General features: G+C 39.8%; 2 protein-coding genes and 1 long non-coding RNA gene across 3 annotated transcripts in view; 2 read left to right on the forward strand and 1 right to left on the reverse strand.

Moving 5' to 3' along the window:
- Positions 1-26,013, reverse strand: part of LOC106081153 (3-ketoacyl-CoA thiolase, mitochondrial) — a 28,377-nt gene extending 2,364 nt beyond the window's left edge. Inside the window, exons 1-2 of the mRNA XM_013242935.2 lie at positions 25,804-26,013; positions 15,904-16,070 (exon numbers count right to left, since the gene is read on the reverse strand). Of these exons, the coding sequence (XP_013098389.1) occupies positions 15,904-16,070; positions 25,804-25,822 (186 nt within the window). The 5' untranslated portion in view covers positions 25,823-26,013. The remainder of the gene's footprint in view (positions 1-15,903; positions 16,071-25,803) is intronic.
- LOC131995703 (uncharacterized) lies at positions 660-6,416 on the forward strand. The gene is made up of 2 exons (XM_059364609.1): positions 660-3,805; positions 5,808-6,416. The coding sequence occupies exon 1, from the start codon at positions 1,071-1,073 to the stop codon at positions 2,112-2,114; it is 1,044 nt and encodes a 347-aa protein (XP_059220592.1). The 5' UTR covers positions 660-1,070; the 3' UTR covers positions 2,115-3,805; positions 5,808-6,416.
- Positions 24,324-25,986, forward strand: LOC106081154 (uncharacterized). Its single transcript, XR_001220323.2, has 2 exons — positions 24,324-24,969; positions 25,070-25,986. It is a non-coding gene; the product is annotated as an uncharacterized LOC106081154 (long non-coding RNA).
- Positions 26,014-27,951: the final 1,938 nt, after the last annotated feature.

The following is a 27,951-nucleotide window of genomic DNA, read 5'->3' on the forward strand; positions in this document are numbered from 1 at the left end:
GTGTAAAACACACTGCTACAACAACAACACGAGCACGGGGTCCTTATAAGCATAAGGATTCGTGCTATGGACCCCGCTAACCCCAGAATCAGCGTGCTGAATCTGGAAATAAACAGGATAGTCAACGAACATAAGCGGAATTTGTGGCTGGAACATTTGGAGCAATGTAACTTAGGCACCGGTGCAGGCAAAATGTGGGCCACTGTTAAGTCTCTCTCGAACCCCGGTAGACGGGACGACAGGTCCTCAGTCACTTTTGGCGAGATAACCGTGACTAATCCGAAGAGATGCGCCAGGTTGTTCAACCGTCAATTTATTGTGCATCCCGAGAGAGACAGGGCAAGGAGGAGAGCCATTCGCCGTATTCGTGGTCTCCGAGCCGGTGAAAAGTCATCACAATTTACCGTGGGCGAAGTTACGAATGTCATCCGTGGCGCCAAATCTTCCAAGGCGTTGGGCCCCGACGGAATCTCTACATTGATGCTGAAGAATCTGGATTTACCTGGAGTTGAGTACCTTACCACTGTCCTTAACCTGTCATTGAACACTCTTATAGTTCCCGATGTTTGGAGGAGTCGTACAGACCGATCTCCCTTCTCTCACCAGTGGCTAAGACGCTTGAGGCATTACTCCTCCCGAGCCTCGTAGGAGAATTTCCATTCGCCGAGCATCAACACGGATTTCGGAGACTGCACAGCACAACAACAGCTTTGCATGCCATCACCACACACATTTGCCGTGGCTTCAATCAACCCAGGCCATGTGATAGGACGGTCCTCGTGGCACTGGACCTATCGAAGGCATTCGACACGGTCAGCCATGCCAAATTATTTGAGGACATCGCCAACACGTCCCTCCAGCCAGGCCTGAAACGTTGGGTCGCGAATTATCTGTGTGGCCGCCAGTCATTGGTGGAATTTAGGGATAAGAAGTCAAAACACCGTAGAGTGAAACAGGGAGTTCCCCAAGGTGGGGTGATATCTCCGGCTCTGTTTAACCTCTACCTATCCTCCATCCCACCTCCTCCAGACGGCATAGAGATCGTATCATATGCGGACGATTGTACGATCATGGCATCAGGCCCCCCACCCATTGATGACATCTGCGATAGGTTAAACGTCTACCTCAACGAGCTTGCCTCATATTTCGCAGCAAGAAATCTGAAGATATCCGCCACCAAATCTTCAGCCACACTGTTCACTACAAATACGCGTGAGGTGAATACTGAGCTGACTGTGATGGTCGATGGAGAAATGATTCCGACCATCAAGTGTCCCAAAATACTTGGCGTCACATTTGATAGCTCCTACACTTTCTCCCCACATGCCACAGCAATCTGCAATAAAGTCAAAAGTAGAAACAAGTCACTCGCTGGCAGCACTTGGGGTGCAGACAAAGAAACCTTGTTGACCACGTACAAAGCAATTGGCCGGTCTGTGGTAAGTTATGCAGCGCCAGTGTGGTCTCGTCAACTTTGTGACACGCAGTGGAATAATATTCAGATCTGTCAGAATGCCGCCCTCCGAACTGCGACGGGCTGTCTCCTCAGTTCTCATGTGGACCACCTCCATCAGGAGACAAAGATCCTACCAGTGCGAAGACATAACTACATGCTGTCTAAGCAATACCTTTTGGGCTGTTATCGCAGAAATCATCCAAATCATCATCTTGTGGATGGATACCCACCGCCCAGAAGCCTTAAGGTAGATCTACACGATCTAGAGCGTGAGGTCCAGCGCTACAAGAGAGAACCTCTAGATCAAGCGGCATATCAAGCGGGTCTGAACAACATTCATGCAGACACGGTAGCAGACGCGTTAATTGGCTACCGGGTGAATGTAGTCCTTGTAGTCCTCCCCCGGCAAACCAGAGTGGTTCTGGCTCAATTACGTTCCTACAGATGCAGCCGCCTCAATTCCCACAGAGCTAGGATTGATGCCGACGTGCAAGATGTATGTCCCGATTGTAACCAGGGACCGCACGATACACGTCACCTGTTTAACTGCCCGGCCAGACCCACTCGACTCAGACCCAGATCCCTGTGGACGCACCCCATCCTAGTCGCGGAGTTCCTGGGTCTTGACACTCAACAGAATCAAGCAGACGAAAGATAGTACACAATAAACTGCTACAACAACAACAGCAACATAAGCACCACACAGGCTGGAGCTTTGAGCTCCGACCTGTGAGGCGGTCAAATGTAGTTATCACGAGAAGCTTAGCTGCGAGCTACCGGGTGCATCCACAGATTGCGGATAGTGGGATGCATGGTATACGGAGTAGCTGCAACTGCAAATGAAAAATTTAAATGAAATACTGAGTGCCTATGATGCTCGATATAACAAGGCGAGTTTTTTGGCTCCTTTAAATAAACAATGACCATTATGTTCCCGCAGCGAGATTGACGGGGATCGCTACCTCCACATGCATTGTGGCTATAAAAACATTATAACAACAACATATTTGTACCCTCTTTCTTCGAAAGCTCTAATTGAAGCATTGTATACATGGCTGTGCTGTGAAAAATGCAGCGGATCCAGATCTTATATGTCTTTCGTTTTATCACCATCTACAACTACATGCCCACCGGGGAGTGCTGGTCTGCACTGCAATTCCTCTTGTCACTAGATATCGCCTTGTTTATCATATATAACACTATGGGCCATGTTAAAATGTTGATCCTTGTTTTATTTTATGTCCCGCATACTAGGCCCATTTATTTTTTTATAAGTTGGTAATCTGTTTGTATTTTCCCAGAAATAACTGTCAAACTCTTCCGTAGCACTGTAGTAAGCATTCCATCTATAACGCCGAACGCCTGGGTTCGAAACCTGACGAGAACATGAGAATATATTTTGTGGTGGTTGTTTCCTTACTAAAAAAAGTGTTACCCAGTGATTGATATGTGGAATATATCACAGCTGTTACTGTGGTGGCCACCATCGCGCAGAGGTCAGCATATCCGTCCGCCTTTGACGCTGAACTAGTAGTCATAGTTTAGGAGTATTGCGGCCTACATTGATTTGCTTTTCATTTAAATACATTGTTGTTGTTGTAGCAGTATGTTATACACTGAGGCGGCCGCCCTTGCCGATGAAAGACTCCATCGGGCCAATCTGGTACGTACAGCCGGCAGCCATGGGATTGCATCCACTGTTTTGGCGTATTGTGACCGACTACACATTTTACCAGAATAAAGATGTTAGATTAAAGTCGACTTTCAACTAATTGATTAATCAATTTTTTACATAAAACAGACGAAAAGTCTGTTTAGAAAACGAATAATCGACATTAAAGTCAAAAAAGTTGAAAAATAAAAAAGTCGAGAAATAAATAAAATCGAACATTTTCGAAAAAAAAATCTAAAAAAGTCGAAATGTCGAAAAAATTTAAAATGTATTTAGTCGAGTTTTGCCGCCGATTGCTTCGAATATTTGTTTGCTATGGTTGCAATAGTTACAGGAAATACTGGAAATGGAGCGTTTAAAAAAACCCCAAAAATAATACCCAAAATCAAAAGTGGACCTATTGGGACAGTATGGGTATCAAATGAAAGGTATTGGAAAGTAGAATGTTCATATGATATTAAAACTTGGGTTCAAGTACCGACCCCAAAACTCCGCTCCAACCCCACCCCAAAACTCCGGTCCAACTCCACAGACATAGTGGAGTTCATGTCAATAAGGGGCTCAAAAGAAAGGCATTGGGACGTATACTACGAATATGGCATAAAAATCAAGTCCAAGTTAATGCATATTAGCCTAGCATGTTAGCCGACTATGGAAATATGGGGCTCAAATTAAAGGTATGTGTGAGTAAACCACGTACCTGATATCAACATTAGGGGCGGACGTCCTACCACCATAACAACCCCCAAATAGGACGTATTTGGGTCTTAAAGAGAGTGGAACTAAATATTCAGAGTTTTTAGGGCCAATACCACAAACCGGACATATTTGCAGACTTTTGCAATAATGAGTTTAAATGAGATTAGAAAACGAATTTGATATCCAATTTTGAGGGCAATGGCAATATGGGGTTCAAATAAATAATATACAGATATATGAGAATAGAGCACGTTGCTGATATATTTTCCGGGCTTAGTGTTTGGAGGACCACCCCAATCCCTAAAACACCCCTAAATCGGCCATATTTACCGACCATGTCAATGTGGAGCTTAAATGAAAGGTATTGGGGGTAGAGAAGAATTGATACCCATTTTCGGGACCAATTTTCTGAGGGTCTACCCCTTTCCCAAAATATCCCACGCCTCATCCTGTAAACTCCTCTTAAGTCAATGGCAATGTGGGGTTTAAATAAATGGTATTTGAGAGAAGAGCACGATGCTGATATTTTTTCAAGGCCAAGTATCTGAAGGACCAGCTCTCCCCGAAAAACACCACTAAATCAGACATCATGAGAATATTGGGCTGAAATGAAGTATTTTAAGAATGGAGTACACCTTACATCCAAACTTAAATTCGTAGATGTAGAATTACCGTTTAAATTACGCTTACATAACATTACGAAGCTGTGTTAGGCACCTGATCTTTAGGAAATTATCGAATGGTATGTATAGGATTTGGCACGAAAATTCGGATATTCTCTCTCTCCTTGTTTTATTAAAGTCGTAACATGCGATGTTGTTATAGGCTACATTAAGTATCCAGTCGCAGTATGCAAAAAATGAGGGTGTATACATGGGGCAAATTATAAGTCATAACAATTGGGTTAGAAATTGCGCCCTTCTTGTCATGACAATTAAAATAAGTAAAAACGTAGTAAGTTTGCCTGTGGCTGATTTTTCCATAGCCACCGCCATGGATAATTTTATTATTATTATTATTTCCACTGTATCCTCAGTTATATCCGATTTGGATCATATTTGGCTTAGATGCCCAAAAATCTTATACAAGTCCCTTAAGACAATAAATTGACAAATCGGTGTATGTGACAGCTTTATCAGAAAATGGGTCCAATCTGAGCCAAATTCGGATATCGGCAGGCTCAATACAAATCACTGTTTCAAATTTCGACGAAATCGGTGAATAAATGACTTTGACTATAAGACCCTATATCAGGAGATTGGTCTGTGTGGCATCTTTTCTAAATATAGTCCGATCGGGACCATATTTGGCAAGGATGTCAATGAGTTTAAAAGAACTCACCGGGCTCAAGAACCTAAATCGGGACATCGGTCTATTTGCCAGCTATATCCAAATACGATCGGATTTGTCCCATTCAAGACATTACCTGCCTATGGCAAAAAGTATGGATTTGTGCCAAATTTAATTTATTTTGTTGGATATGGAAGCATGCCAAAAAATTCAATTGCAACAATTAAAAGCGTGCTAAGTTCGGCTGAGCCGAATCTTATATACCCTCCACCATGGATCGCATTTGTTAAGTTCTTTGCCCAGTGTCTCTTTATAGGCAAACGAAGGATAATGGATAAAAATTGCAATGCTATTGGATCCATATCAGCTTATGAACATTTTCGGACCATACTTGGTTTGGATGTTGGATACCCTAGTAAAAGTCATTGTACAAAATGTCAGATAAGAATTGAATATAAGTGCTCAAGAAGTAATACCGTGAAATCGATTTTATATGGGAGCTGTATCAGGTAATAGACCATCGATTCAGACCGCAGTAGGCCCGCATATTGAAGGTCATAGAAGAAGTTGTTGTACCAAATTTCAGCCAAATCCGCATTTTCCCCACATGATCTATACATGAGCTCGTAGTCCTATGTGTCCCGTTATGATACCGAAAGTTTTACTGACCTCTATCCTACTTCTTTTCAGTAATAGCTTCGACTTCTCACATTCCGGATCTCCCTCCTGTTCCAGTGTTACTTGCGCGTTCATCGACCACACCCTTAACTCAGACTGTCCTATGGCCTTCACTGCCAAATTGTCTGCTCTTTCATTCCCCCTTACTCCGCTATGATCCGGCAACCAAACGATGCGGAATATGTCATCCTCAGAGAAGGCGTTAATATCTTTCTTACACTCCAAGACTGTTCATGACTTTACCGTCCTGATTGTTATTGCCCTGATGGTCAGTTTACAGTCTGTAAAGATGTTCACACTCGACGTCTCACGCGTTCTGTGATCGCCCGGATCTCCGCCTGCATGCGCGTATTTTGGTCAGGCAATCGAAAACAGATATCAGTCCCTGGGTTCGCAATGTCTCATGCCCACTCTGTCCTCTAGCTTTGATCCATCTGTATAGCATTGGCAATATGGCAATTTCAAAGTACCGTCAATTCAAGACTTGCTTATGATATATTCGAGATAAAAAGACCGCTAAGGAAATGTGAGGAGCTTAAAAGCGACATTTGAGAAGAAGTCTATTGTAAGTCAACTATTGGTGAGAAAGCAATTAATAAATATGAAGATGAATGAGTGTGACTCCCTTGACGAATTTCTGTTGAAGTTAGAGGCGTTGGAAAGAAAATTGCAAACGTCGGGAGCAGTTGTTTCTGAAAGCGACAAATTGACACAATTGTTTATGACTCTACCTGGAAAAGTTGATTCTCTTGTGACTGCTATTCAAAATATTGGTGAAGACAAATTGAACTTCAGTATGGTTTGAAACCGTTTGCTGTTAGGGAACGGGCAAAAACACATTTTGTTGGAAAAAGCCTTACAATAATATGTTTCAAGGTAGGTGTTTCAAATGTAATAAATTTGGTAACAAAGCTGGCAAATGCCGTAGTAACCAACGCAAATTTCCTGAAGGAAGCGCTCACTTAGCCGAAAACAAACTGTTGATACAAATGTAACTGATGGAAATTCAAAAGCACCATGTTTCATGGTCGATACTTATAAGACTAAAAATGAGGCTTTAGCAGTTTGAATTACTTGATGAATCCAATAGAAATAAAGTAGCGAGAGATAATCAATCTATTTTTGCAAAATGCTCTGGACAGATTCAAGGTAAGAGCAATTGTGGTTTTGATGTAAAATTAATGGATGTGTTAAACGTGCATGACTTTTGAGATAACCTGCTCTATAAAATTCTGAATTAATTGCAAAGAGTTATTTGTGTGGAAACTTGTATGAGGTATCTATTAAAATAGACAACTTCTTGGCAAGCCTTTCGCCTCGGCTATATTGGGCAAGTGTGCCTAAATAATTTGATTTCTAAAAATATGGTCTCGGGAATACAAGAAAAACCGTAATTGTAATGTTTATGTTGAAGCAAAACACATCCGAGAGTCTTTTAATAGTACACGTGAGGAGGCAAAGGGACCCTTAGAAAGAGTACATTAAGTCGTATGTGTGCCAATCGATCCAATAGCATGGGATGGTTCAAGATATTTTGTGTCTATAAAAGACATTTTGCTATTGTCTACAATATTAAAGTCAAGTCTTGTGCTTTTGAGAAATTCTAGGAGTACGAAGCACTAGCAACGGCACAGTTTGGTACAGCTATCTTTAAACTTACCCTCGATCAAAGGACAGAATATGCTTCAATTGAACAAAAAAAAAGTTGTATAAATAAATATAAAGACGTTCAAGTTGAAGAAACTATCGCAAATTCTCCTCAGCGAAATAGGGTTGCTGAGCGTTTCAACAGAACCGTAGTTGAAAAAGTAAGGTCTATGCTCATAGAATGAAGTGCACCAAAATATCTTTGGAACGAAGCTATTCTAACCGTAGTTTACACAATTAATAGAAGTCCTACGGTATGCTTAGAAGTAAAAGTGACCCATGCAGAGATGTGGCTAATATTGCAACCAGCGTTACCGTTGGATATTTTCAACTAGTGGCACATTTTTTTCGTTTTTATTAAAAAAAAACAAACAAAGAAAAAGCTAGGAGTAACAAAAAACAAATTGGTCCAAAATTTGGCACAATATTTTTATAAAAACCTAAAATAAAACATGTATATAACAAAAACTAACATTTCGTTTTTTTATAACATAAAAATGTGTATAAAAGATAAGTTCGGTCAATCCGAATCTTAGATTCCCACCACCGTAAATCAATCCTAGGTTTTCGGTCGAGACTTTTTGGAACCAAGAAGCCAAAATCAAATTTGGACGGACGAACGTCCGAAAATTTTAAATTTTTCAAAAAATGTTACATTTATATGCGATTTGTTGGACGACAAACAATAGATAATCGCTACATACACATAGTCCATAAAGTCTGCTTTCACCTGACAAACTTTTATGATTGGTTAAGGAACACAAAATAAAATTATAAATCAAATCAATTCTTTTACATATATTTTTTCTTCATATGCCTAACATTAAAAAACAAAAATAAAATTCTAAGTTTGGTTAAGCACTTTCACTCTAGAGCGATTTAAATATGATAACAATTAAATATAAGCATCACAAAGTCTGCGTTCAGTAATTAAAAATAAACAAAAGAGTTATTTAAACACAAAATAAAAACATATTAACACATTCCTAATATTTGGTGGGATAGCCACGTTGTTTCAAGACTGCACTTAGTCTATTTGGCATGGAGTTTACCAACTTCTCTGTTTCCTCAGATGTTATTTTCCCCCATTCTGCCTGTATGACACTTCGAAACATCTCCTTGCTGGTTATAACGTGCTGACGAATTTTTTTCTCCAATAGATCCCAAAGATGCTCAATGGGGTTGAGATCTGGTGATTGTGGTGGTGTTTTAAGCTGCTTTGGAGTGTTATATAGAAGCCAAAGCCTAACAACCTCCGACGTATGCTTTGGATCGTTATCTTGTTGGAACAAAAATGTCGTTGCTAACCCTAGTTTAGCAGCACTTGGTTTCAAATTTGTTTTTAAAAATATTAAGATAACCCCATTTATCCACTTTGGACTCAATAAATTCGAATTGACCCACTCCACTAGCAGCCGTACACCCCCACACCATAACTCCACCACCACCGTGCTTCACCGTTCCAACTAAATTTTGTTTTTCCAGCTCGGTCCCGGACTTGCGCCACACTATTTGCCGACCGTAAATGGCAAAAATACAGAATTTGCTCTCGTCGGGAAAATAATTTGTTTCCAGAATTCAGGAGGCTTATTGATGAAAGTATTAGCGAATACAATCCGCTTTTGTCTGTTTATGACTGAAATATACGGCTTTCTTCGAACAACTCTTCCATGAAATCCAGCTTTATGTAATATTTTTCTGGCAGTTTCGGCACAGATTCTTTTTTAAACATTGTTTTAATATTTTCAACAATTTTGGTTGATGTTATACGAGTGTTGTTGCTTGCCATATTAATCACTTTGCGTTCTTCTCTAACGGATATTTTTTTTGGACGCTCAGGCCGAGGCTTTGAAGTTATAATGCCGGTTTCTTTGTAATTATTAATTACGTGCTGGACAGATGAATACGTTCTTCCAACTGTTCCACCAATATTTCTAAAGCTTTGTCCTTCTTTCCACAATTTAATAATTATTTTTCTTTCAGATATGCATATATCCTTTCCTTTAGTTTCCATGTTTCCAAATTTATTAATTTAAAAAAAAAACATGTGTAACTATCCCTTGTTATGATAATGAACTAAAACTGATCAAAAATAAGAACAAGCATCATAAAAAGTAACTGTACTTTCGAAGTAAACAAAGTGAACGCAGACTTTTTGGTTGTCATAATTTCTTCTTATGAGACAAAAGTACCGTTAGAACAAAAAAGCAAACTTGTATTTTTGTTTTTTTTTTCTAATTTAAGAAATATAAAGAAACAACATATACAACAAAACTTAACTTTATTTATTTTTTATGTTGTTTTTTAATCATTAAAAAAGAAATTTACACATGAACGCAGACTTTATGGACTATGTGTAGTTGTATTTTTGAGCAAGTGGCACAAACATATGGAAAAGTGACGCAAAAATGTTAAAAGTATGGCATTTAGTATCAAAATAAAAAAATGACACAAAAGTGGCATCGTCCAAAAAAAAAACTCAAATTTGATACTAAAGTGGCACAACGGTAACGATGATTGCAACCTTAAAAATATTCGGATGTAAAGCCTATCGTAAAATATATGGACCAGTTTGCGTTAATTGAGAATATAGGCGACGTATGAAACACGATAGCATAGTTACACTTATCAGAATACAATGGCTGCGTTGGCTAGGTCATGTTGCCAGAATGGATGAAGCAAAGAAGTCTTTTAAAGGCAAACACGGTCGTACATGCAAATGGGGAAGACCAAAAGCCCGATGGAAAGATCAAGTGGTGGGAGACACCTCGAAACTTGGTGTCAGAGATTTTAGAATGAGCGCAGAATCGAGGCGCTTGAAACGCTATTCTACGTTCGGCTAGTGGAACAAACATTCTGTCATAGCCAATTAAAGTAAAGCAAAGCAATGAGTAATGCAATTATAATGATGGAGAAGGAACCAATAACCAATCACATTCCGACGGAATTTTATTTTAGTGGGAATAACACGACTGAAGAAGATTCTGTTGATGAAACTTCTCAGCGAAGAAGCAGCAAAGAACGAAGAGTGCCTTTACGTTTCTTGGATTATTTTACAAGTAATTTCGCTACATTTAAACCTACACACGAATCTTTACCAGCAATTTTTTCCGATATCACTGGGAGAACCGACTCAGAAGAATGGTACAAGGCTGTGAAAGAAGAATTGAAGTCGATGGAGAAAAACAATGTGTGGATAATAACAAATCTGCCCAAAAGTGTAAAACCTCTGAAAACGAAATGTGTATTTCGTATTAACAGAAGAATTTATACCTAGGACAACTGGATGTTATAACGGCGAATGTCTTAATACCAAATGTATAAAATAATGTATGTGGATGATGAATTAATAGCCGCAACAAATATTACTTCCGTTAACAACTTAAAATGTGAATTGGCGAAACAATCTGAACTGTCTGAAAATGAAAAATTTTAATTTTTCCTTGGAATGAACGTTGAAGTACAAAGCTATGCATTGATGTTGTCTCAAGAAGCTAATACTAAAAATGTACTACAGTAGTTTTCAATGCAAGTGTGTAATCCTGTGGAAACGCCGACGACGACAGACAAGGGCATGCAATGAAGAAAAACAGAAAACTCAAAAATTAACGAATCTTACAAAGAACTACTGGGAAGTTTGATATACATTATGCTTTGCGTGAGACCCGATATATGATATAATGCTGGTTATCTTGGAAGTTTTCAACTACAGTCATATGAAGTACATTGGATAGCTCTAAAAAGGGTTCTACGATTTTTAAATGGATCTTTGAACTGAAAACTTGTTTATGAACCAATTGAGGGCGACACGTTAACAAGGTACACCGATACTGACTGGGTTATCGACATAAATGAAATTAAATCTGTCAGCGTGTATATTTTCAATGAATTTGGCTGAACTGTGTGGTGGTCTAGTAAAAAACAACAGACCGTTGCAGCATGTTCCAGCGAGGCGGAATACATTGCTCTCGGTTCAGCAGCCTCAGATGCAGTATGGATCAGAGGATTACTTCAAGATCTACAAGTTATCAAGAATGAACCAGCAATTATATACGAAGACAACAACGGATTAATATTCATGGCTTTGAAAATGAAACGAGCAAATCATATTAATATCAAAAATCACTTTGTCCGCGATTTATTTGAAAAACGAATAAATGAAATCAAGCCAATAGCAAACCATTGACAGATATTTGCACAAAATCGCTATACTTTAGTATTCTTGTCAAATATTTTTCAATTCAGTCTGTTTGGAATATCCTAGAAGTTCATTACAAAAACAAAAATTAAATGAATTCTTCTATTATTAAAACTCAATTTCATCTTTATTCCACAATTTTAGGGGTATTTGAATAGTTCGCTGGATGTTCTACTGTTTATCATGGTATCCACAACACGTTCCATGGTTTTGAGTAGAAAGGACGTTAGGCTTATAGGTCTGTAGGACTTTGGTGTCGCATAACTTGCCTTGCCGGGCTTGGGTATAAATTCCACCTTTGCCTCCTGTCAGGCTTTCGGAGTATATGCAAGTCCTAGGTCCGATGTGAAAATAGTGGCCAGATGGGTCACCAGATAATCAGCCTCTTTCTGTAGTAACGCCGTATTCCATCAAGTGCAAGTGACTTAAATGGACTTAAAAGGAGACATGCTTTGGCGCTACAGTAATATTATTGTTTTTTTTTTTTTTTTTTTTAACCATGTGTAGTGCAAATCCCACTAAATCTCCGCTTGTTATAACGTACTCTTTTGTAAAGTCTGCGGAACACTTTCCCAACATTGCAAATCTCCCCAGAAAAACCATGATTTCTTGGGATAATTTCCTTTCCTGAAGAGGACAACTCTCTTCGAAAGATCCCACTATTGCAGTCGTAAACATGATGACATTATCTTCTATGCTTGGACAATCTAAACTATCTTGCCCAAGTCTTCTTCTGATTAGTCTTCCGAATTTCGTCCAGTTGGTTTCCAACTTATTACGGAAGCTTATCGGATTCGGCGCTGGCCGTGCTATTCTAAGCCTGATGTAGCAATGGTCTGAGAAAGAGTGCTCCTTTGAGACCCTCCAACCCTGAACCTCGTCGATCAGATTATGCGAATTTTCCATATTGTCACATCTTAAACCTCCTCCCTAATCTTATTATGAGGCATTCCGCTTTCCGCAACCTGGGGACGCATTCGGTAGCTTCCCGCTAAGCTTCTCGTGATAATGAAGAAAATCACACAGAGTGGAGCTTAAGTTCCAGCCTGTGTGATGCTCATAATTATCCCATGACGGGACTAATATTAAGTATCATTAGGTCGTTATTTAAGAATTCTGCCAGGGCTTGGCGCCGCTTATTAATGTTGGTACTACCCCACGCAATGTGGTGAGAGTTAGCATCGCACCCTAATTAGTACCTCATTTCCCCTGTTTGGGAGATATATATAATTCAAATTTTTATGACAAATAAGGCAGGTCCTCGGTAAAAGTTCCATCGTCGGGTCCCTGTTCGAAATTAATACTAACTGAATACAATCTTATATATAAAAATCAATTTGTGTTTGTTTGTTTGTTTGTGTGTTCCTTATAGACTCAGAAACGGCTGAACCGATTTTCTTGAAATTTTCACAGATGGTGCATAATGATCCCATGGTGAAAATAGGGTACTACATTTTTTGATATCCGAAAGGGGTGCGGACCCTCCCCCTTATCCTATGTTTCAGAAATGCCAGATCTCGGAGATGGGTGGTGCGATTTACGCGAAATTTTGTGTGCTCTCATATGGTACCCTAAAAATAAAAATTTGGTATCCAAGTTTCGGATGTGGTACCTAGGGGGTCCGCCCCACCCTAAAACCTACTAAACATATATTTCGACCAATCACGATAATATGGGACTCAAATTAAAGGTATTTAGGATAAGAAAACGAATCTGATATCCAATTGTCGAATCAAGTGCTAGGGGGACCACCCCAACCCCCAAAACACTCCTAAATCGGACATATTTACCGACCATGGCAATATGGGACTCAAATGAAAGGTATTTGCGAGTAGAATACGAATCTGGGCTTAGATAAAAGATATTTGAGTGTAGAATTTGAATCTGATATCCAAATATGGGACCAAGTGTTGGGGGGCCGCCTCTCCCCAAAAACATCCCCCAAAGGGGACAAATTTACGGCCATTGCCATATGGGGCTCAAATGAAAGGCCTTTGGGAGTAAAGCACAAATCTGATATCAATATTTGCGGAAAGTGTCTATGGGGCCACCCCATCCCCACAACACCACCCAAATAGTAAGTATTTGCTGACTTTTGCAATATGAGGCTCAAATTAGCGGGTTTTTAGAGTTGAACGCGAATCCGATATATATTTTCAAGGCCAACTCACTGAGTGGCCGCCCATCCCCCAAAACACCCCCCTAAGCCGGTCACGTTTGCCGACTATGGAAATATAAGGCTCAAGGAGGGTTAAATGTATTTGGGAGTAGACCACGTATCTGATATCAACATTAGGGACCAACTGTCTAGGGGACGTCCCAACACTATAACAACCCCCAAATTTGCTCACCAAGATAATTTGGGTCGTAAAGAGAGTGGAACTAAATATTTATAGTTTTTAGGGCCAATACCCCAAACCGGACATATTTGCTGACTTGTAATAAGGAGTTTAAATGAGATTTGAAAACGAATTTGTTAATGAATTTTTCTTGTTAATGAATTTAATTTTTGTCATTCTACCAGAACTAATCAGTTGGTTCTTCCGAGGGTAGATAAATTTTTGAGTAGTACTTTTTTTGTAAGGGTTGCACGTTTGTACAACTCCTTGCCTACGGATTTAAAGAATTTCAGTTTTTCAACAAGATCTTTATCAAATCGTCTTCGTCTACACTTTCAGCGCTTTTAATTTTTGTGTCAAATTGTCAACAACTTTAACGGAATGTTTTTATCGTGCGTATTATTGGTAATTTATTTATTTTTTGATTTTAGTATTACTTATTTTTTTCCATTTTGTTTAATTCTTTTTTTTGTTAAGTGATCTTTTTTAATTATTTTTTTTCTTCAAGCTTTTTTGTTTATAATTCTTGATAATTGTTTTCAAAGCCAAAAGTATTATTGTGATTTTTTTTTTGTATATTTTGGTTTAAGTATTACTTTTTTTATTATGCTTTAATCATTTTTTTAATTTATTACGTTGATCTTTTTTGAGTAGGATTTTTTTTAATCAGTTACTGTTTATGATTTTTAGTAATTTGTTTTTTATTTGTTATTTAGTTTTATCTAGATTCATAAAGTGTTAAATAGGTTAAAATTTTTTTCCATTTTCTAAGTTTTTGAGTTTTTTATTTTTTATTGAGTAGTTTTTTAACTTATGTTAGAAAAAGTACGTCTTATGCATAGTGTGATTTTTTATAGGCCTGATGGCTTCGCATTGCATGAAATGAAATAAATAAATAAATAAATAAATAAAATATCCAATTTTAAGGCCAATGCAATATGGGGTTCAAATAAATGATATATAGATATATGAGAATAGAGCACGTTGCTGATATATTTGGGGGACCACCCCAATCCCCAAAACACCCCTAAATCGGCCATATTTACCGACCATGTCAATGTGGAGATCAAATGAAAGGTATTGGGGGGTAGAGCAAGAATTGATACCCACTTTCGGGACCAATTTTCTGGGGATCAACCCCTTTCCCAAAATACCCCACAAGCAGCTACTGTTTAGTGACCATCGCAAAATGGGGCTCAAATAAAGGTATTTGGGAGTAGAATACGAATTTGATATCCAAATTTAGGACCATGTATTTAGAGCATCACCCCTTCCCCAAAACACCACGCAAAGGGTAAAAATTTTTCGACCATGCCAATATGTGGTATTTAAGATTGGAAAACGATTTTGATAACCTATTTTGGGCCATGTGTTTGGGGGACGCCTCATTGTGTAAACTCCCCTAAACCAATGACAATATGGGGTTTAAATAAATGGTTTTTGAAAGAAGAGCAAGATGCTGATATTTTTCAGGGCCAAGTGCGTGGGGGACCACCTCACCCCCGAAAACATCCCTAAATCAGATATCATGAGAATATCGGGCAGAAATGAAGTATTTTAAGAATGGAGTACACCTTACATCCAAACTTAAATTCGTAGATCAATAAAGATCATATGGGCTTCGGACAAAGGCACTTATATTGTTAAACAATTAGTCAAGCGATATACTATATTCGTAGCACGGTATTTCACTAAAAACTCTTTAATTGTCGCAAACAATTATTCCAAGGAAACTTTTGTTTCATAAAAGGTAAAAGAAGGCGCAGCGGAGCGGGCCCGGGTCAGCAAGTATCTAATAATAATAAACATTTTTATAAAAAAAATGTATGCATACTTAAAATGAAAAAGTAAATGGCTAAAAGCATGACAAACATCTACATTGTAAATATTTACATCGTTTTTAAAAACTAAAATACAGACTTACCGTCATGATATGGCCGATAACAACGGTGTCAATTTTGTCCGCACTTAATCCTGATTCAGCAATGGCAGCTTTTGCCGCAGCTGTCTGTAATTGTGTTTGATTAATATTTTTGAAAGCTCCACCAAAGGTCCCAAATGCTGTGCGCTTAGCAGCAACAATATATACTCCTGTAGGTAAAAAAAATACATATATACCATAAATAAGTTTACGTTAAGGTGGGTAAATTTTGTTTGTGGTCAAAGCGGTTATCAGTTTCGAAATCTACAACGAATTCTAAGAAAATTTGGGCAAGAAACCTAGCTTGATTCCACGATATATGGTTTGATTCCAACTCTCCTTTTGTGCAGCGGATCCATATGTTTCTCGGGCGTCCCCTCCTTCGCTCTCCTTGCGGATTCCTACATCCACAGGGATAGTGTATGTTTTTATTTGCAATTCTTCATTTGAAATACGATTTGACCAGAAAATTCGAAGTATTGGTCGTAGGCAGCGATTTATAAAAAAATTGGATTTTGAAGGGAGTCGCTTGTGTCAAGCTACAAGGTATATAATAAACAATTGTAGCCGTTGAGTGGGGCGGACGTGGTCTTATTTCGCTCCTTAAAGAAAAAAAATATATCCGTATCTCGGAATAGGTACTTCCTATAAGGAAAAAATTTGAAAGCCTTTTGGACTAGGCTAGAAATGGACTCCAAAGATTCAACATCTGCGGTGGTGGCGTCAGACCGTAGCGTATTTTCCTCCTCTCCTTTAGGTGTGGGGGCCTTGGCACCTGTAGTCGAGAGTAATGCTTCAAGCGCACAACTAGTCGTCACACTAATTAATGAGGAAGAGACTGATAAACCACAGGGATGCACAGTTCGTCCCCAGCCTTTAAGTAAAGGTGATGTTTCTAACTCGGATTCAGACAGCGACGGTGTCAATGAAACAGTCATCGCAGACGAATCGAGAGATGAGGGCCTCGGGATGACGTCAGAAGTGAGCGATGTCTTTGCTAAGCTCACAAGCAGACTGAGAAAGCGATCCGGTGCACGAGGAAACAGAGGAGTATGTACCGGCGGCGCAATCGGGCGAATATGCAGGATGCTAGAAAGGATAGAACTGGAATTCCAAGCACTTCTACGGAAACAGGAAAAAGGATCAGATCTCCCGAAGAGCATAACACTGCTAAAATGCTGAAGAAGAAAAAGAGCTCCCCGCTTTCAAGTACTCTGGGAAAACCAAGCAAGCCATCCCGCAATTTCCAAACTGAGGCCACAGCCATCACGGAAGGGGAAGATGGTCGCTGAGAATGGTAAGGTGCCGCCCTCTTACGACAGAGTGGCAAGGAAGCACAACAGAGATAAGCTGACTTATTCAGTTGTTGTTGTTGTTGTAGCAGTTTATTGTGTTCTATCTTTCGTCTGCTTGATTCTGTTGAGTGTCAAGACCCAGGAACTCTGCAACTAAGATGGGGTGCGTCCACAGGGATCTGGGTCTGAGTCGAGTGGGTCTGGCCGGGCAGTTAAACAGATGACGTGTATCGTGCGGTCCCTGGTTACAATCGGGACATAAATCTTGCACGTCGGCATCAATCTTAGCTCTGTGGGAATTGAGGCGGCTGCATCTGTAGGAACGTAATTGAGCCAGAACCACTCTGGTTTGCTGGGGGAGGTCGATTTCTTCGGGTGCAATGGGTGGCGGTCGTTCTCCAAGGACTACATTCACCCGGTAGCCAATTACCGCATCTACCGTGTCTGCATGAATGTTGTTTAGACCCGCTTGATATTCCGCTTGATCTAGAGGTTCTCTCTTGTAGCGCTGAACCTCACAAACAGTGTGGCTGAAGATTTGGTGGCGGATATCTTCAGATTTCTTGCTGCGAAATATGAGGCAAATTCATTGAGGTAGACGTTCAACCTATCGCAGATATCATCAATGGGTGGGGAGCCTGATGCCATGATCGTACAATCGTCCGCATATGATACGATCTCTATGCCATCTGGAGGGGGTGGAATGGAGGATAGGTAGAGGTTAAACAGTGCCGGAGATATCACCCCACCTTGGGGAACTCCCTGTTTCACTCTACGGTGTTTCGACTTCTTATCCCTAAATTCCGCAAATGACTGACGGCCACACAGATAATTCGCGACCCATCGTTTCAGGCCTGGCTGGAGGGACGTGTTGCTGGCGATGTCCTAAAATAATTTGGCATGGCTGACCATGTCGAATGCCTTCGATAGGTCCAGTGCCACGAGGACCGTCCTATCACATGGCCTGGTCTGATTGAAGCCACGGAAAATGTGTGCGGTGATGGCATGCAAAGCTGTTGTTGTGCTGTGCAGTCTCCGAAATCCATGTTAATGCTCAATGAATGGAAATTCTCCTACGAGGCTCGGGAGGAGTAATGCCTCAAGCGTCTTTGCAACTGGTGAGAGAAGGGAGATCGGTCTGTACGATTCCCCCAAACTCGGGTCTTTTCCAGGCTTCAGTAGCGGGATCACTCTGCCCATTTTCCAGACATCGGGAACTGTAAGAGTGTTCAATGACAGGTTTAGGACAGTGGTAAGGTACTCAACTCCAGGTGAATCCAGATTCTTCAACATCAATGTAGAGATTCCGTCGGGGCCCAACGCCTTAGAAGATTTGGCGCCACGGATGACATTCGTAACTTCGCCCACGGTAAATTGTGATGGCTGTTCATCGGCTCGGAGACCACGAATACGGCGAAGGGCTCTCATCCTTGCCCTGTCTCTCTCGGGATGCACAATAAATTGACGGTTGAACAACCTGGCGCATCTCTTCGGATTAGTCACGGTTATCTCGCCAAAAGTGACTGAGGTCCTGTCATCCCGTCTACCGGGGTTCGAGAGTGACTTAACAGTGGCCCACAATTTGCCTACACCGGTGCCTAAGTTACATTGCTCCAAGTGTTCCAGCCACAAATTCCGCTTATGTTCGTTGACTACCCTGTTTATTTCCAGATTCAGCTCGCTGATTCTGGGTTTAGCGGGGTCCATAGCACGAATCCCATCACGCTCGTCTGCGAGTACCACTGCTTGCGCCGGGAAATTGGGTCGCACTTGGGGTATTCGACCGGCTGGTATAAAGCGAGCGGCTGCTGCGTTAATGATGTCTCGGAATTTCCTCTCGGCCACAAGCACATCAGAGGGGGGTGGCAGTTCACTGAAGCGGCGATTGGTATACTCTCTGAAGCCAGTCCAATCGGCCTTCTTATAATTGATAAACGTCCGGCGCTCAGAGGTTATGAAGTCGGGTGGTCGGTCGATGGTGAGAATTATGGGGAGGTGGTCTGACCCCAAAGAGATGACGGCTTGCCAGGATACGTCACTCAGGAGATCAGGGGATGCAATTGAGATGTCTGGCGAGCTGCTGCACCTCTTCGTAATCCTAGTGGGGGCATCCTCATTTACCGTGCAAAACGTGGAGCTATCAATCTCCTCTGCTAAAGCTATGCCACGCTGGTCGTTATCTAGGGCAGAATGCCATGACGTGTGATGCGCATTGAAGTCCTCTAGAACCAGACGATTATGGCCAGATAGCAACCCACTTATGTCGGGGTTGTAAGCCTGGCCATGAACCGGGACACAGCTACCAACCGGCGGTATATACACGTTGTATAGCTCTATCTCGGCAGTACCGGACCTGACTGCTATCCCCATGCATTCCATGTAGGGATCACTAGCGTCAAGCGCAGGCGGGATAGGTCTATACTGCACGGAATGGTGTATTACGAAGGCCAATCCCCCACCTCCATTCCTTGAGCGATCCCTACGTAGCACATTGTAACCGTGACAACTGTGCAAGTTGCAGGTGTTGGTCAGCTTTGTCTCCTGGATTGCTGCGACCAATATGCTCTTCCGACTCATAAAGTCCACGATCTCATCGATCCTGCCACGAAGTCCGTTGCAGTTTAACTGCAAGAACGATACACTTCCCGGCACTGGCCTGGCAATATTAGGGCTGGGATGCTGCCGTTGTGTAAATTGACCTACGGGAGAGATCGGGGGGTCACATAGTCCGACGACGACGCCGAAGGCGACGACGCTTGTGAACCACTGCTGGCTATGTTCGCACAGCACCTTGCGACATAGCCAGTAAGACTATACTCCCGTAGTGAAGTGAGGCCAGAGCAAAATCGGAAATGTACCCACTCCATGCGCCGGTTACACGTCACCAACACCGACCGATGATGAAGGCAGTTCCGGCAAATCGAACAGAACCAGGGTCCGGGGTTCTTTTCAATCCCGGCACGGACCAGAAGCGTGCGGAGAAAGCACTTCGGGATGTGCCTCTCCCATGACGAAAAAAGACGAACACGTACACTGAGATGGCAGCCCTTGCCGATGAGGATTCCATCGGGCCAATCCGGTGCGTACAACCGGATGCCATGAGATTGTCCAGTATCTCTATTTTAATGGAGTGGTTGCGGGTTAACAATCTATCCAGAAAGACAAAGGTAATGTGCTATGGAATTGGAACTAGTTCGCCTGAAGTTGTCTGCATAAATGATGTTGTTATTGAGTACGTGGAATGACCTTAGTTAATTACACTTTGCGTAAGATTTATAATATGGAGCTTAGTCTTTCACTGGCAATGAGGAAGGCATTAGTAAATGCCCTTGTTATGCCCTCAATTTTATATTGCGCTGAGATTTATTGTGGTACTGTGGGGTCAGTTATAAGAAAGCTGCGTCTCGTGTTTAATAGAGCAGTAAGATTTGTGTCTCATGTTGGTGTTCGCCATTTAGGTTGCTCCTTTAATGATTTTCTAAGTATTCGTGCTTTGCTGTTTTTTACAAAATATTCAAAAATCAGCACCCAGAATTTTTAGTTGAGCTGTTCACTTTTTGCAGATCTGTGAGAAACCCGCAGCCTAGAATACCTGCACTTAGCCCTTCGATAGATCGATCTTTTCATGTCAGGGTGGCTCGGCTTTTTAATTCTTTGCCTCTGAACCTTAGACATTTCAACTTTCCCATATATACATTTCGTACTGAGCTATAGAACTTCTATTAGTCCGACGTAATAATTAGATAGATCTTATAAAATTTTTTGCTTTGCATTTATAAACATAAGAATAGACTACCATACAACTGTTTTCGTCTTTTAAACGAGCTTTTGTTAAACGAGTTAAACTGTTAAAGTAATATTGTAAAATTTTATGTAAACTCAAATGTTTTTTTAGGAATATTTTTATTAAATTTTAAATGTTAAAGTAATGTTAACTTCTTATTGTATTAATTGTTAATTATTATTGGTAATGTTTGTTTGGTATAGAAGATTAACTTGGGTAGTATTTAATGCCTGATTTATTTTTTAAGATGCTGATTTATTTTTAAGAAAACTTCTATGGACTGTTAATTTTGTAGTGTTTTAGTCATATATGGTCTAACGTTTTGACTAATAAATGAGCAATTTAAATTAAATTTAAAAAAACCTGCATTTATTACCCTACATCCGAACCAAATATGGTTCAGATCGGACCATATCTAGATATAGCTGCCATGTAAGCCGATCTGCCGATAAAGGGTCTGAAGCCCATAACAGCTTTATTTATTATCCGATTTCGCTGAAACTAGAAACAGTGAGTTGTTGTTAGCCTCCCGATATCCGACCAAAATATGACCTAAAACGGACCATATTTAGATATATCTGCCATATAGACCGATCAGACGATTATGATTCTGAAGTTCCTAAAAGCTTTACTTATTATACGATATCTTTGCCATTTAAAATAGTGAATTGTTTTAAGTCTCCCGACATCCGACCCAAATATGATCCAGATAAGACTATATAGATATAGCTGCCTTATAGACCGATCTTTCAAACGAGGTTCTATGATCCAGACCAGCCCCTATTTAGATACAATTTTTCAATTTTTTTCACCGGGGGCTAAACTCTACCACTCTGAAAATTTCATGAAAATCGTTGCAGGCGTTTTTGAGTCTACTCGGAACAAAGAAAGCGCAAAGCTTTCATCTAATCTTGTACATAAAAAACGAGTTGCATGGCTGACTGATTGAGTGACTGGATTTTGTTATATACATACATTAAGATACTATTGTAAAAAGTATCAAAAAGTATGAAATGGTGACTTTTTACCCAGCTCGAACGGATAGGGCTGGAATTTTGGGCTTAAATTAAAGAGCGTCTCGAAAAATAAGATCTGGTGAAAAAATTATTTCCCAAAATCGTACCGGAAGTGAGAGAAATAGTACGTTTAGTACCGCAATTGGTACTTTTTGTACGTTTTTTGTTAATTGAACTAGAGCTTTGAATTTTGGAACTTAGGTACACAATGGCAACCTAAATTGGGAGGCCAAATGAGTTTTTGCACTTTAGGAAATTTAGCTACTTAAAAGCACCAAAAAGGTACAAATTGGTGATATTTGCGAATAGGGCGAGCGGGTAGAGCTAGAACTTCGAAATTTGGCTTAAATGATTGTGTTGCGAAATAAAGGGGCTTCGGTAAGTTGTACGAAACGCTCAAATCGAACCAGAAGTGGAAGAAAACATACTTGAAGGCAGTAATTGATTTTTGTATTATAAAAACCTGAATATGTTCCAATCTATCAATGTAAAGCCCGGGTGGGCGATGTTTGATTAATTAAAAAAATGAATGAATTGCACAATTTGGTACCTTCTTTATAGATTGAGCTACAACTCTGAAATTTGGAATACAGATATCTTGGCAGTATGTAACAGGTGACTAGAAGATTTCTGTGGTATGCGAACATTTTGGTACTAAACCGTATAATATGGCACTTTCTTTACAGACTGAGCTACAGTTCTGAAATTTGGGATACATGTACATTTTGGCAGTATTATCGGGTGACTAGATTTTTTTATATTGTACATTTAGGTACTAAAACGTACAAAATAGTATCTTCTTTACGTACAGAACTACAGCTCTGAAATTTGGGATACAGTTACATATGGGCACTATGTATCGAGCGACTAGAAGATTTTTGATATACGTTCATTTTGGTACTAAAACGTACAAAATGGTACATTCTTTTCGGATTGAGCTTGGACCTATGCAATTTGGAATTTATTGGGTTGCCCAAAAAGTAATTGCGGATTTTTCATATAGTCGGCGTTGACAAATTTTTTCACAGCTTGTGACTCTGTTACTTTTAGCTTGCTTTAGGAAAAAAGTGTAAAAAAGTATATTTGATTAAAGTTTATTCTAAGTTTTATTAAAAATGCATTTACTTTCTTTTAAAAAATCCGCAATTACTTTTTAGGCAACCCAATAGTTACACTTTGCCATTATGTATTGGGCGACTAGAAGATTTTTTGATATTTGTACATTTTGGTACTAAAACGCACATAATAGTACTTTCTTTACAGACTGAGCTACAGCTCTGAATTTTAGGATACAGGGACATCTCGGCAGTATGTACCTGGCGCCGAAACCTTTTTTTTTGGATATTCGTACATTTTTGTAGTAAACCGTACAAATAGGTACTTTCTTTTCATATTGAGCTACACTTCTGGAATTTTGGATACAGGTACATCTTCGTTGTGTGTACCGGGCGACAGGAAGATTTTTTGATATTCGTACATTTTGGTACTTAATGTACAAAATCGTACATTCTATACGGATTGAACTACAGCTCAGCTACAGAAACTTGGAGTACAGTTACATCTAGGCACAATGACCGGACGATATTCGTTCATTTTGTAACTAAAACGTGCAAAATGCTATTTACTTTACAGACTGAGCTACAGATCTAAAATTTGGGATACAAGTACATCTTGGCAGTATGTACCGAATGACTAGAAGATTTTTTGAAATTTGTATATTTAGGTACTAAAAGTACAAAATGGTACTTTATTTACGGATTGAGCTCAAGATCACAAAATTGCGATACAGTCACAGCTTGACAGTATATACCTGCCAACTAGAGTTATTTTTAATTGAGACACTTAAACTTTCAAAATGTTACGTTCTTTACGGATTAAGCTAAAGCTCTTAAAATTGTGATACAGTTACACCTTGGTATTGGGTGAACCATACGGGGCAGCTAGGCGACCGGGGCATATCGTAGATTTTTTATATAATAGAAGATGAAATTATTCGAGAATATATCGAACAAATAAAGAGTCACACGAACGTATACTTGTGAAAGTAAAAAAACTCAGTTCAACGTGAACAAAATGCCAATCAAAAGCAATAGAAGCCTAATAAAATAAAATATGAATATTAGGACTAATTTAATGATCCCATTATCGGTGCACTTTATAAAAAAGGCCGGAACATTGCCAAAACATGTCGGTATTGTTTTTTTTGTTTTATTCAATACAAAACGTTGATGTCGTCCATACCATATGGCATTTAATGTATTTCATTTCATGCGTTGCTAAGCCATCAGGCCTATAAACTATCACACTATGCATAAGAAATAAATTTCTAACATAAGTTAAAAAACCTACTCAACATTTTTTTCTACCAAACGAAACACGTTCACTATTAATACCGTGTGGTTACTACTGTGGTGCAAGTGTTCATTTGTAGGGCGTGCGATGAAGAGGAAGTGTGAGAGTTGGATTCGGGTTATGTAGGGTATATTGCGGCAAACAATCCACAATAGCGTCATTATATTCACCCATTTCTACCAAAAGGAGGAAACAAAAGCACCAGGCTATAGTCCGGCGCAGGATACCTGGGAGCACAACACAGGTTGGAACATTGAGATCCGATCTGTGTGGTGGTCCTCGCTGTCATGCGAAGCTTACCTGCGAGCTTCAGGGCGCGTCCACAGGTTGTGGATGGCGAAATGCTTAATACGGAGTATCTGCAACGGCAGCTGCGGAAAATCAGCGGTAGCGAGCGAAGAGTCTCATAGAGGCCGGGCGGCTCCATCTCTTCCATAAATTCGGAGAGCTTTCAAATAACCAATGACTATCATGTTCCCGCAGCGATCGACCATGCTGGAAATCAAACAACCGGAAAAATGCCACATCCTGGGCAGTGTTGCCGTTTTTGGTAGGTTCCTACCAAAATTGGTAAATTATTACTCTCTTGGTAGGTTGGTTGGTAGGCTGACCTCTTTTTTTGGTAAGTTTTTCCAACATATAAATACCAAGTTAATTACTGCAAAAATCGCCGGGAATGGCTCAAAATTAATTCAATTCTTGCCGTTTCTGTGTATTCGTAGCGTTTTCCTTGCCTCTGGCGTTTTTCACCCCGAGCATACTATTCAAGCGATTTTGACCAGCCTCCAGTGAGATACCCAGTAAAAAAATCTCTCTAACTTCAATCACCTTTACAACGACATCCATTTCTGATTGCCATAACATCGCATTGCCTATACTTCAATGTTGCATATGGCAAGTGGAACCCGGTACCTTTTCTTCTATTTCTATTTGGATTATTATTGCAGTATTGTGGTCTTTTGTCAAGCGATGAAATCTTGCATGAAAAATTAAAATTTGAAATCACAACACCGAAAATTCCGAATCCACATGTTGCTCGTCGAAGGGTTCAGTCGAAAGATCCTTTTTTGTTTATTATAAAATAGAAGGGAATTATACAATCAAACACACTTTGGTGTACAGTGCCGAATGCTAAGCATATCTCTAAACTTGGGCTCTTCTGCACGAAAAATCTTTCAATGTAAGTTTAAACTCGTAAAACGAAGCAGTCCAATTTCAATGAGATTTGAACCAGTAATTGGAAGATGTACATAAATAGACCTTAGACTCTGTTCAAAGATCATTTGAACCGGCAAACAATGTGAATGTGATAACCTATTCAAAACACAGAAACAGGTTTGTTGGAAAAAATCAACAACACAGAAGTCAACAAGTCCAAAGTACAAATGCAGTAGAGAAATCTCTGTGGAGAATGTATATCGCTTTAATAATTTTCTGTTTTTACCATATTACTAACCTTTTGTGATGGCAGACATTGTTTATTTTAATTATATGCACAATGAAGAAAATTAGGAAATGTTTCAAAGAAATAGCGACACCACACCGACTATAGGAAAAATAATTCACGAGACTTTTTATTTGGGTCAACAGCAGTAAATTCAAGAATGTACGTACGGCACGGCTGTTATCTGGTCCCAATGATATTACGAAAACAGATCACTACTACTAGCGACAACGACACAACGAACACAATCAAGACGAAGTTATTAGGTGGCGGAATCGGCAAATTGCTACAACAGATCAAGACATATTAACCCAGGTAGTGTACAGCAAACAACTGAATACAATTTTCTCTCGCCAAGTGTACCATCCATGAATGAATTAAGAAGGTTAAGTCACTTGCCCAAAAAACAACGATACTACCCCGGGGGTTTGGTGAAGCAAATTCCCACTAGGCTGTCAAATTTCTGAACAGTTTCTAATTGACATTGTAGTTTTTAATTGCATTATTATTTAGGGCGGGTTTTTCGTTAAAAAATAAAGTTCGTGTGAGCTATCCGGAACATTTATTTGTCGTGGGGATAATCCTCCTATTACCAAATTTGGTTTTTTCTTACATTTTTTAAGGTAATTTGGAAGATATGGCAACATTACGCAGCAATGAGTGTTCGCGTCCTGACACGGGATAGCTGTGAGCAACACACATCTTAGCGAGCTCCACAATGTGTGGGTTTTCATCCAGGGAAAATTTGCATTTCAAGACGCCCAACTCCAGTCGCTGTGCAACTTTTTCTTACGCAAAGTAAATAATAAATTGTAACTAAATGTTTGTTAGTGTGAGCGATGTGGGTGGAAAAAAATAAAGTGTTTGTGGATGCATAAATAAGAATGTATTTTTTAAATATAAATAAATATAATCGAAAGAAAAATAAATATCTCTTTCACAACATGCAACTCAATCTATCTGTACGAAATAATAAGGTATGTGAAAGAATGTGTAGTGCTTTTGACCTTGCAATTACAACAACAATATTTGGATATAAGTGGAAGATGTTGACAAAGGCTTTTGGAGAGTTGTGCTTATTGAACTTACAACTGTGAAAATACTACCAAGTCTAATTGCTTTTACAAATAAATGCTGCATTTGTCTCTTTTTGAATTGTTTTTTGTTTCATTATTTATTACGAAGGGGTGGATTTTGGTTGAAATTACAACACATAACTTAATTTCAGTACCACCCACATACTCACATTTGTGTGTACAAATGCACGTAAGCAGCTGATAAATTGCTTAATGCCATATTAATATTTAAGTGTAAATGACAACATTTTGACCAAAGAAACCTAAAAAATCAAATGTGGCAACGGTGTCAAACCGCCGGAAGAACGATTTTCCTTTAAGCGAATTTTCTCGCTTAGTTTGTATAGGAAAAATGCTATCCCCGTTTAGGTAAGCTGCTAATCTTATCGCCACTTAGGGTTGGTATTCTATTCGGCTTTCGGTCGCGGAAATTTTTATATATTTCGGCAGCGAAATTTGACAGCAATCAAAAATTTTTTTGTTTCCAAAGCAAAGAACGTTTTTTTTTCTCCACTAATTCTTTTCTATACTTAATTAATTTTTTCACAAATAAATACAGAAAAATTAACCACTGAAACCAACAAAAATGATGCCGGCATTGGTTTCAAAGGTTGCCACTAGAATTTTTTTTTCGCAATTTTCCTTACTAAAAGAAGAGGTCCGTATTTTTGGACGAAATATTAAGGTCATTCAAGGATAGCTGCGATAGAGGTATCCATTAAGCTGTTGATGGTCTGCGTCTGTTTTCAGTGGAGCCGCAGATCTAGAGCCCGGGAGTAGGCTAAAAATGGACTCAAAAGACCCAACAGATGCGGTGGTGGTATCAGGCCGAAGCATGTTGTCCGCTACTGAAACCTCGACTGGTGCGGCTGCTCCAGGCTCCACTAGCTGACAAACGACTGGTCAGCAGGGGCTTTTGACGAAGACACCTGGTTCGAGTCTCAAGGACAAGGCCGAACCTAGTCTTTCTTCGCATGCCTATAATTTGCCTAGGCCATCGGCTTTCCCCGGCGAACCAAAACTCTATTTAAGAGTCCTAGAACTCTCACAAATAGGGAGTTGGACTCCCTAATCGGGAATCGCT

The sequence above is a fragment of the Stomoxys calcitrans genome, chromosome 3 (genome assembly GCF_963082655.1).
Source record: "Stomoxys calcitrans chromosome 3, idStoCalc2.1, whole genome shotgun sequence".
Lineage (NCBI taxonomy): Eukaryota > Metazoa > Arthropoda > Insecta > Diptera > Muscidae > Stomoxys > Stomoxys calcitrans.

Bases quoted from the DNA above. Each gene is read 5' to 3' on its own strand.
- LOC131995703 (XM_059364609.1), top strand. From the start codon at position 1,071: ATGGCATCAGGCCCCCCACCCATTGATGACATCTGCGATAGGTTAAAC.